Raw genomic sequence first — 11,391 nt, forward strand, 5'->3', positions numbered from 1 at the left:
TGTGCAAATACATCAGACACGGCGTGACCCCTGTAGGAAACCATCTCTTCCATCCTTCTTCAGGGGGACAGGCCCAGAAATGCTCCAGGACATTCTCCTCTCCAAAGGGGATTTCCCCTGCTACCACTGTCAGCTTTTACTCCAAACTCATCAGCATTTCCTCGTGGTAGATCACAACACACACCTTGCACTGGGGGATTTCCACTCTGCTGCACCATGGTAGAAGAGTCAAAACCCAGTTGTTGCTCATAAATTCATATCTCTGTACTTGCAGAGTGAGTAACACTAAGCAACCACACACACTTGCAAAATCCCTGCCAAAACTGTGTGAATTGCTCCAGTGTCCCAAAGTCAGGGTGGGTGCTGGGGGATGGCCAGGCTGGCCCGAGCAGGACTCCCAGGCTTGCTCACCCCACGAAAGGGCTGCAGGGCTCCTGCATTGGACAGGGGTCTGCATTTTCTAGAGGTGCCTCAGGGCATACAAGGCTTGCAAAGGACCAGGGTGGGAGGTGGAATTGGGGTCTGACACAGAGAGGCTGCAGCACTGCACAACAACTAAAATCATTTGCAAATATCAGCAAAATATTCTCCTGAAAGGAAAAAAAGTAGCTTCAAATTTGCAAGGAAAAGAAATCTACTTAATTTTTTGTTCACATTCTTTTGCTGAAAATCTTGAAAAAATAAACACAACATGTGGAAACTGTGAAGCCCCTCCCACACATACATTTTTTGTTAAAAGTCCTCAAAAATCTCATGAGAAACTTGAATATGACAGAAGAAATTCTTAGAGCTCAGCATTAATCAGTTTGCTCTAAAAATAAAGCAAAACCCTTGATACAGCACTTCCTCTGCTTCCATATGAGGTTCCTCTCGAGACAGAGTTTTTTGGATGTTTGTTTAACCACACTACTCAAATTCATGACCTATTAGAGGCACAAGGCAGATCTGGTAAACAAAAATGTCACACTGGGGTCACTCGGTTTGTCACTCTTGCGGAATACGACCTTCAGGGTAGACTTCTTTTGAAACTGCATTTTGAAAGAAGGAATTTTCCTCCCCTCTCAGTTTTGCCACACACTCAATACTCTTTTTTTGTTTCCCTGTTTCTTGGAAAGTAACATTGTGTGCAGCTGCCTCAGCCCCTGTCAGTGGTTATCAATCCCTACCCTCCAGCAGACAAACAGAAGTTTGTCCCACAACAGAGAGAGATGCTGCATTGCTGCTATCTCCTTGGGAAAGTTTTGTCCTTGTTTTCTCTAGCCCCTCACAGGTGTAAATGCAACTGGATTTCAGATCACCACAGTATTTCCCTGTCAGCATAAGTCTGCACACCAGGCAAAAGGTACAATCCTTGTTAAACACTGTTCTTTTTTAGCAGGTCCAACCTGACATACAGAGAACGTGCAGTCTGTGCCTACTCCCGGGACAGGTACAGCTGAAGCACAGGTACCACTGGGCTCAGGTGGTGCAGATTAGCTTTTGTTTTGAGACTCCAGAGATGTCAATTAATGTCCCACTTTTGTTCATTGCTGACCTGTATTGCAGCAAAGGCAAAAAGTCTCCCCAACCTCTTATTACTCCTCTGAGCCTGCGCTTTGAACACCTGGTAATTTTCTTAGTGTGCTGGTTTGTGTTGCTGTGGCATCACTGTGTTGCTGCCCTTATTGCTAAGCAATTAACAGATTGTCCTTCCAGAAATATCCAACACCCCAGACACTATTAGCTCCTCGGAACATTTTCAACAAAAACATTCCAGGGGAGCTGTATTAGTAGCTCTTTCACTTTCAGGGACAAGCATCTCTCCAAACCACATATCCCATTCCAGAACACCAGACCAGGACAGGAAGAAGGGCTTATTTGTGTTCAGGCCCCGTTTTGCCAAATTCTGCATAAAATTTTCATCTCACATCACTCTGAGACTGGCACATTTCTTGTATAATCCAGTGAAGAAACTTACCTCTATACAGCTCCTGCACCAGGTTCCCATGGCTTCCAGGCAGCAGCCAGTGCTGGGACTTCCAGGGAGGCCAGACTCCTGGTTATCCCAAGAACCAGGCATAATTTCTGACCCCAAAGTGCTAATGGAAGTCTCAAGAGTTACTCTCAAAAACAATTCCCTGAAGATAACAATCTTTTGGTCACTCAGCCTGAGAACAACCTTCAGGCAACAGAGCAATGTGCTAACAGATCCCTCTTTTAGATTGAGCCCATAAAAGTTGATCCTTTCTGAAGGGTCCAAGAGGACCAGTATCTCTCCAGCAAAAGCAAATGTCAAAGGAACATCAAAAGCAACCTCAAAATAGAATCAATGTTTGCCAAACACCTTTTTTTGCCTCTCACTCTTTGTTTTAGTTAGAAACACGTAAACCCCCATACTGACATGTGGATAAGGCTTAGGAGTCACACCAGGGGTTTACTTCCGGGTGTCAAGGCAGAGTCACTTAGCCAGAGTCAGTACCCCAAAATTACAGTAATAATTGACATTTTAAATGCAAAATGTCCAGACAATCAGCAAGTCCTTTCCCTAAAGGCTACTGGACAGTGCCTGGGGCTTGGCATTCCCACTTAACAGTGGGACATTGCATGTTCGGTTCCTGCAGCTTTACTGTCAAAGTGACCACACTGGACCAAAGCAAAAGACCATCTGGGCTACAGACATGTTACCTGCTATGAGAAAGATATAAAAACATGCATGAGGTTTTATTTTCCCTCAGGAATACTCTCTTGCCTCCAGAAGTTAGCAGAGCCATGTCTCCACATGTTCTCAGGATCCCAGTCTGAAGCAAACAGGAGGCATATTTGATGCATTTTACATATGACATCCGTAGCCATATATTTAAAAAAAATTAAAATGTACAAAATACATCAAAATATTTTCTTACTGATTGATACAGAAATATCTGACCTTCTTTATTTACACATTCTCTAGTGAGAATCTCTTTTAGAAAATCAGCTTAGGGTATAATACTCAGCACCTACGCAGTTGTAGCTGTCGTGCAACAGTCCTTTGGTATATTTAGTCTTTTAGTGTCACACTTAACACTTGCCTGTTCCCAGCCACGCAAAAAGATGATATTTAAAATACCATCAATATATTTATTTGTCTGAACTTTTCTTCTATGTAAAAGTTGAGTGCTCATTGCAGAAAGGAGGAATAAATCCTCATGTATGATAAAAACAGATTCTCCTTCAAGCAGCTGGTAAATGAATGGGCCCAAAACAAAGGGAAGAGGGGAGAGGAATGTCATCACTGCAGGGACAACCAGCTGCACTGACATTGTCCTACATCATGCCCCAGAGCCTACAGGAAGGACTCAGGTTCTCTTTCCCTGCCCATGGCAGTCTCAGTTTCTCTGAAGCAGCTGCCCTTCCTTGAAGAGGAGCTTTCTCGATGGCTGTTGAACTGATAAACTCGTCTCTTAAACAAGCGATGGAGCTTCTGCTGGAACTGGTTCCCAATGAAGCAGTACAGCAAAGGGTTGATGCAGCTGTTGGCAAATGCCATGCAGATGCCAAAGGGCAGTGCCGTGTCAATGATCCCTATCACGTCACAGCTGTTAATGATGTTCATATGAGCCAAGGCATTCAAAAAGGTTAAAATGTGGAATGGAAGCCAGGAAATTAAGAAGGCCACAACAACAGCAGCAACCAGCTTTAGCACTTTGTCCCTCTTCTGCTTTCTTTTCCGAAACTCCCGTGCTTTAAGCAAGTGCCTCCTGATCCAGATGTAGCAGGTGGTGATCACTGTCAAGGGGATGAAGAAGCCGAGGGCATTTTTCAGGAAGGCTGTTGCCACAGACCATTTTGCATAATTCTCATAAGGAAAGGCCATAATGCAAGCCTTGACCCCCAAGCTTTCGATGTAGTAAGTGTCTCGGAAATAAAAAGTTGGGAGGGAGGACAAACAGGCAAGGCCCCACACAACTGATGCTACAAAATAAGCTTGTTGTAGAGTCCTTCTTTGGGAGTGAATAGGATGGACAATGGCGTGGTACCGGTCCACACTCATGCACGTAATGAAAAAAATACTCGCAAACATGTTCAAGCACAGGACAGAACTGGAGATCTTGCACATGAGAGACCCAAAGAGCCAGTTGTATCCCTGGGCATAGTAGGTGGCCCAGAAGGGAAGGGTAGCAAGGCACAGCAGATCTGCCATGGCCAGGTTGAAAATGTAAATATTAGCAACTGTTTTGGGACTAGTGTGACGACAAAGCACCCCAACCACCACACTGTTGCCAATCAATCCCACAACAAAAACCACAGAGAAGAGTGCTGGAATCAGTGAAAACTGATAATCTGAAGAGGTAAGAGGGCAGGGAGGGGGGGAGAGTAACACAGCCGACGAGTTTGTCAGTGCTGTAGAGAGGGCTTGAAGAGTTTCTCTGGTGGTGACAGCCAGGGAGTAGTTGTTCTGCATGCTGGTGCTGGTGGAAAGGGACGTTCTGCAGGAAATTCATGTGCTAGCAGCAATTTTCTATCACATCTCTCACCTGCGGATCAGAAACCGTGTGTTAGACATGCACTGTGCAGCTGTCTTAGCTCTGAAATCACTCAGTCACAATAAAAGAAAAACCATTTGAAGTTATGTCAGGAAGCTGTGTGCTGAAATAGCAGGCAACCCTGCTGAACTCCTTACCTTCATCCCACTGACAGGACACAATTAGCCCTAGGGAGGTCACAGCACTTCTTAATTAGCCTGGCAAAGAAGCAAGCAGCTGGGTTTTATCTGTGATTACAGATGGTGCTTTCTGGGGCCAGCAGAGCAGAAAGATTATGGACTCAGGAGCTGGAGACACTTAGGGAACTTCTGTGACCCAAAGGGCGCACTGAAGCTCCTCGTGATCCTTTTCTCAGATTTCTCATGCTATTTCCAGCACTCTTGAGGAGTTAAAATAATGTTAAAAGGCAGCAGTCACCAGTGGAGATCAGGCACTTCACACCTGAGGGTCTCCTGGGACTTCACAGGCATGAAAGCAGCCTTTTAACAAGGCTATTCGGAAAGCAAGCTATGACTTTTTTTTTTTTTTTAGTTCACAGGGCTGGATACAAAGACACTGAAAAGTCTTTGCAAAATATCATTTGTCAAAATCTTCTCAAAGCAAATCTATATCTCCTGCCCTCATGACAGCTTTAATCAGAACAGTAATAGACACAAGCAATAAACTCAGTTCTTGCAGGCATCAGATTTAACAGTAGTATCTGCCACCCATTTAGAAAGATCAGGACTGGGTTTCAGAAGGGAAAAATATAACTACAAAACAGCTAAAATAGGAGAGTTGATTGACAGGTCTGCCTTTGTTCCAGTTCAACAGCTTGTGTCTGCACTTTGAGCAGAGCACTTTTCAAAGTTCAAGACTTCATAAGCAAATAACTTTATATGCAAACAAAGAAGATATCATACCCAAATATTTTATTTTGCATAACAGGGACAATTCATTTTTAATTAAGTCCTTGTGCAATCAGTCAGGTGTTAAAGAATTCACAAGAAGCCCTAAAAACAACAGAAATTTTGACCAAGACAGCAGAATTGGGTAATGATCTCTCATTTAACAGAAGGTAACAGATCAGTTGAAACACATTTTTCTGTATTAACAATTTAGTGTACCGTAGCTTATCATTTGCACAATGCAAAATATGAAATATGCTACTTTGGATATACTGACAAAAATTTAATTTTAAATATGTTGTCTCAACAATGAAAATTCAGTAGGGGAATTTCTGCACAGTGCCAGTATTTAAAATCACAAATAGTGATTCACAAGCCCATGTTGTGTAATCAACAGATCTTAAACCCAATGAAAGCTTTTCGTTTGGGAACACAAATATTCAGGAGAGGGTCTGGAGTCCCATTTCACCCTTTTGTCCTGAACCCCTCACTTTAAGCTACAGAAGCTGAAATCTCAGAACTCGTCACAGAGCATTACATATCTCACTTACTCCTAGCAGAGGGATCACACCATAATCAGTTGTAGCTACACTACTGAGAACAAGGTTTCATTGACAAACACGCTCCCCCCTCTGCACATGAACAACTGGTGCCTTAGAATCAGCTCCTCCAAGCTGCGCCTTCCTACTATTACTTCACACACAGTGAGACATTCTATCACAAACTGAATCAAATCAACAGAAATTATGTTCTAACAGCAGACAGAACACATACCTCTCAGACCTCACATTCGTCCGGATGTAGCTCTAGAGTTCTGTGCTCCTTTTTTTCCGTTTTCTTCCCAGCAAGTGTCGCCACCAGCAATCTGCTCTCTCATATCTTCCGTTTTCCCACTGGGAGACTTTAACCTACATAACTCAAGAAGTGAAATATGAATGCCAGCCAGCTTCTTTTCCTTTTGGAAGCAAAGCAGTTTGAGAACCCCCCTTTCTAAGGCCACGTGAGCGCTTGCGGTAAATCAGGAGAGAGGAACAAGACAGCCAGGAAAAAAAAAAAGAAAAGGGAAGAAATCGAGCAAGAAAAAAAAGGAAATTCATGTCAATATCCCTGCAGTCTTCTACAGCAGCTCTTGGGCCAGGGGGATACACCCACATGCAACCCCTTTCTGCCCTCCACGTGCACACGCAACACATGGGAGCCTCCACGCAAGGATTCATGCATCTCTGAAGGCAGGGGGATTCCCATGCAGCCCATGGACTCCCAGCACTTGCTAACACATTTGAGAGTGAAACAGGCTGTTAGTCCTGGCAGAGCTGACCATAATATGAACACACAGAGAGAGAAAGTGGACACCCTCCACCAGGAATCCTTGCTGTTAGCTGCTTCGCTCTGTCCCTCACCAAACACCCAGTGTGCTTTGCAAGGGGGGGGGGGGGGAAATGTCAAATGCACTAAAATGTTTATTTTGCAAAAATAACAAACACAAACTGTTTAGATTTAAATATGAAGTTTTCCTTTCCAGACGCACTTTTGATCCTCCCAGATACTTTCTGTGTCTATCCTGTTCTACTTACAAAACTGTCGGAGATTTTGTGTTGGGTTCATTCCTTTTAGTACACAAGAAATGGCCCCGAGGCACCCCATGCAATGGGGGCCATACCTTGGGCTGTCCTTTGACAAATCCTGCTCCCATTCTTCCCCATGCCAGTGCATCTCACTCCTTATCTGATCCCAAGTTCTCACTCCATAACTCCATTTCACCAATGTACAAAGCCCTCTCTTTTCTATTTCCCCCACAATTTCTTTCTCCCTCTCACTTTTTCTGAGCATCACTGGAACACAAAGTTTTCCATGCACAAGCCAACCCCATGCCATGGAGGGCTGCAGCTGAGCTAATGCCCCCTGAGCTTGTGGGATATGTTTGTCCATGCATTGTTTCCACAGCCAGGCTGGTAAACCTAGCACATGGATCTGCTGCAGCAGAGCCCAGGACACAGCTCAGCACAGGGCAGAGCCCTGCAAAGTTACAAAAGCTGGGAGTTTTCACCACAAGGCCTGTTTAAATGGGGAGAAGGTGGGTCTTTCTGGGGGGTGGATTTGGGGAAAGATTTTAAGTTTGTCTTTTATACCAAGAAAAAAACCTCATAGTTCAAGAGGAACAAGAAACTTGCTATATGGTCACATTCAGCACTCAAGTTTGTCTTTTTATCCTCAAGTCTGTGCAGCTAAAGAGGTCACTAGAAGTGTTTAAAAAAACCCAAACCAAACCAAAAAACCCCAAACTAAACGCACCATCTTCACAAGCCACTGCCACACAAAAAGCAACTTCTGATCAACTGTGCAAATAAGTTAAAAAAAAAATTAAAAATCCATGCACTCCAAGTCCTAGGTCTTGGATTTTGCAGGGAAGTGCTGCTGTCAGGGATGGAATATTCCGAACAGGCAGCATATCTGACACTGCCAGCAATCTGTCACAGCCACCTCTTAAGGTTAGACCCTGCCAGCCTGCCAAATCCTCAAGACAGTGTGGTGTCCAGATGCATACTGTGTCCATGGGCTTGATTATTTCCTTTTGGAGAAAGCATCCTGCTACCCAGGATGCATAACCCAACACAGGTCACCGTGGCTCTGTCCCCTCTAGTGCTGATTTACAGCAGGATGTTCTGACTCCCTGCTCCCAGGGCTGAGGGCAGAAGTTGGGGATCCAGCACCCACACACTGCTGGGGCAGTGATGATTTCCATCCCTCCGGGTGGTGTGTTTGCTTCATACTGAATGACAGGCCTTTTGGACACACTCACCAAAACCATTCCAGCTGGGTTTCCCCCGAACCCCATAAACTTTTATATGCATTCCTCCTTCCCACATTTGTTTGTTTAAGGGTTTCCTTAGAGATTAATTGCTCAGTCCTGCAAATACCTGGTCCTTCCACAGCCCCTGAGCACTCCTGCAGAGAAAGCTCCTGTCCTCTTTGGGGACTCAGGGAAAAGAGAAACTGTGAGCAGCAACCACTTGAAGATCCAAGGCCGAGGTAGTGAGTCCTGTTCCCATCCAGCATCCGTGGTTCTTGCCTCAGTAAGCTGGGTCTTAACAATGTTTCATGTGCCTCTGAAGCATAATCAGTTCTGGCAGTGGGTGTCTGCAAACCCAGTGTTTTGGCCAAGAGGGAGAACTACTAGCATTTTCAAAGGGAAAACCTTGGTCAGTGTTCCATTTTAGCTCCATGATTTCATGTGGAATCACTGAGCAGGCCTGGGGAAAGCCTTGCTTTTTCACTTCACAGCAGCACAGCAGTGAAGACAAGGGTCACCCTGGCAGGACACATCAGAGTATGGGGTCAGAGAGCTCTGGTCCCATTGAATGAACCTTCTGTGCTGACAGAGGTCATTTCTGAGGCAGTTCAACATCTATATCGTGACAGAGGGAGTTGGGAGGAAAGAGGGATACCCCTTCTACCTCCAGCATGCAGAAAACTTTTCCAGAGGATTTATTTTATGGGATGTTTGTGTCCAGCCAATAGTGCTGCCAAGACTGAGATTATCCTCCATGACATTGTTTGTTCAAATAATTGGCTGTAAGCATTTTACAAGTTACTAAAAGTAGTAAAGAAAACAAGCACATAAGTGACTTTGAAAACAAGCCGCCCCCGTTGCTATTAAAGGCAGCGAGAGCACACGTACCCTGGCACCACTGCCCACTCTCAGGGGAGCACTGCATCATGCCTGGATCTGCTGAAGGCAGCAGGACTGGGTCAAAACTCCATTCCTGAGTGCTGCACAGCACCCAGACATGGCCCCAGACACAGATAAACCACCAGACACCAGCACTTGCCCACAACAGGCACAGAGCCTAAATGCCACTGATGCTGCTATGTCCCAAACACAGTATTCCAGCAACTGAGATCTGCTCAGCTGGGTTGCAAGAGGAACCCACAGTCAGCTTTCATAAAGAACAATTTTTCATCACAGGTCATTTTCCCCTGCTCACTTCTCCCAGATCAGCTGCTGTGATGAGCAGCAGAAGTCAAGACACTGATGCCCACAGCTTGTGGGAGAGAGCTCCCTCCTGTCTGACTTCTGCTTTATTAGTATTAATATAACTGTACATAGCCCGGCATTTAAAGGATGTGGGAGCCTGCTTCACATTTCTTTTTAGTGTCTCAAAGTGATATTTAAGAAGAGTTAAGGCTCCATGGCCAGTTTTATAGAGTTACAGAGTACTCAGGGGTCTCTTTCCAGAGACATTTTACAAATAAAAATCTTCCTTCCTTTGCTATTTTGAACTACACTCACTGCAAACAACTTTCCCACTTTTTAAGTGTTTTTGTTGGAAATTTCTCCTATGTTCCAAGAATGCTGAGATACATGTGAGAGTTCACCAGATAGATAAAGCTTTGGCAGAGTCAGAATATTCCTGCCATTGGGGTATTCCACTTTATTTAATCAATCTGTTAACCGAAAAAGCTATTAAGTGACTCTGCTCACTCAATCTTTGCCCAAAAGAAAGTTTAAAGAAAGCAAACCTTGCTCCTTTAACTCATTAGACCAGCAAGACCATCCCAAAGTAGATGTTTGGAACACTTGCATCAAACTTCAGTCTCCTAAGGCGAATACAGATCCTTAAAATCTACAGTATTAGGCAGGGCTCTTGACATCAGCTACAAACAATTTCTGAAGTGGGTGTGCTGGGCTATAAATCCCAGATGTCAGATAAATCAGTAACTGAAAGAAAGACAAAAACACAACCATGGTCATGCAGTGGGTGGAATACATTTTAACAGAAACCTTCAGTGGTTCAGCTTTTCCATTAAAGCCAGAATAATGAGCCACCTCAGCCAAAACACATGATGCACTCCAGAAAACCCTCCAAGCAGATGGACTGAGACAACCAAAATCCCTGCACGTGGAACACAGAGAGCTGAGCCTGGACAGAACAACCCAAGAGCAGGATGCTCATGACTGAATGGACCATAGTGGAAAGTGTTTGTTAAAAGGTAGCTAGTGAAAAAAATCACATGCCTGTTCTCAAGGACCATGTCCTTACCTTATCTCTGCAGCATCTTAACGTGGCAATGATTGCAGTGGAGATGCTCAGGAGCTGCAGCTGGCCAGGCAATGCTGAGGCTTCTTGCAAAAGAGCACTGGACACTACAGCACACACAGGACATTCCTGTGGCCACTGTCTTGGATCAGCTCAGCCCCCAGCAAAGGTTTAGCTCTCCACAGTGTTGAGCGATGGCACATCACTGCCTGACTTCCACCCCAAGGGCAGCTGCAACCAGAGCTGCCATCAGTAAGTGTGGTCCAGGTGGCAGCCACCGCCAAAACCCTGGCAAGGCAGCTGCCACCATCCTGTGCATTGCAGAATCTTTATAGGGAGCAACTAGAAGTGCCAAAGCTGTGACAAGGTGTAAAAATCTGGTCGCTGTAATACTTACAGGCTTCCTTGGCCCTACAGGCTCCGAAGCAAGGAAACATTCTGGAGCTGTGTGGTCCTGTTCCACCACAATGTTTTAGTCCAGTTAAGCAACATCTGGCAATAATGAGCTCCAAGAGCTGCATGCTTTTAGTCTCTGAAAATTTCCATTATGAAATCAAGGAGAGTTAGAGAGAGCTCTAGGCTAAAAAAAGGGCTGGAACACGGCAACACTGCTGGAATTACAACCAGAAATGTAGAATAGTCTATGTAGAATAAAAATGACACCAGAGCAAGAGATCCATCTTCTACAGCCGAAGCTACCAAACTTCAGCTAGCCTAGCAGAGAGCAGCTCACTTGTCCTGCACAGAGACCAGCAGAAACCTGTCTCCTTCACAGGGTTGCACTGGCAAAGTCATGGAGCAATGGATATTCACAGCTGTGCTGCAGCAGGAGGTAAGAGAGGCCGTGGAGATCCCAGCAGTGGGACACCCCTCCTAAGTGATGTTCTCCAAGGAGCAGTCCCAGCTGAGCCAGGAACACAGAAAACAAAGATTCACCCACCAAAACCTTTGGCATGACTCCAG

The 11,391-nt window shown here is 45.0% G+C and overlaps 1 protein-coding gene across 3 annotated transcripts; it reads right to left on the reverse strand.

Moving 5' to 3' along the window:
• Window positions 1-2,897: 2,897 nt before the first annotated feature.
• Window positions 2,898-6,771, reverse strand: AGTR2 (angiotensin II receptor type 2). 3 transcript variants are annotated; one of them, XM_064669982.1, is made up of 2 exons: window positions 6,164-6,771; window positions 2,898-4,493 (listed from the first exon to the last, which is right to left on the reverse strand). In XM_064669982.1, exon 2 carries the CDS (start codon window positions 4,418-4,420, stop codon window positions 3,302-3,304), a length of 1,119 nt encoding a protein of 372 aa, XP_064526052.1. In that variant the 5' UTR covers window positions 4,421-4,493; window positions 6,164-6,771; the 3' UTR covers window positions 2,898-3,301. The 3 variants fall into 3 exon arrangements, with proteins under 3 accessions (XP_064526052.1, XP_064526054.1, XP_064526053.1); XM_064669984.1 differs by lacking the exon at window positions 6,164-6,771 and adding an exon at window positions 5,941-6,123; XM_064669983.1 differs by lacking the exon at window positions 6,164-6,771 and adding an exon at window positions 4,640-5,001.
• Window positions 6,772-11,391: the final 4,620 nt, after the last annotated feature.

The sequence above is a fragment of the Pseudopipra pipra genome, chromosome 13, assembly GCF_036250125.1.
Source record: "Pseudopipra pipra isolate bDixPip1 chromosome 13, bDixPip1.hap1, whole genome shotgun sequence".
Taxonomy (NCBI): Eukaryota; Metazoa; Chordata; class Aves; order Passeriformes; family Pipridae; genus Pseudopipra; species Pseudopipra pipra.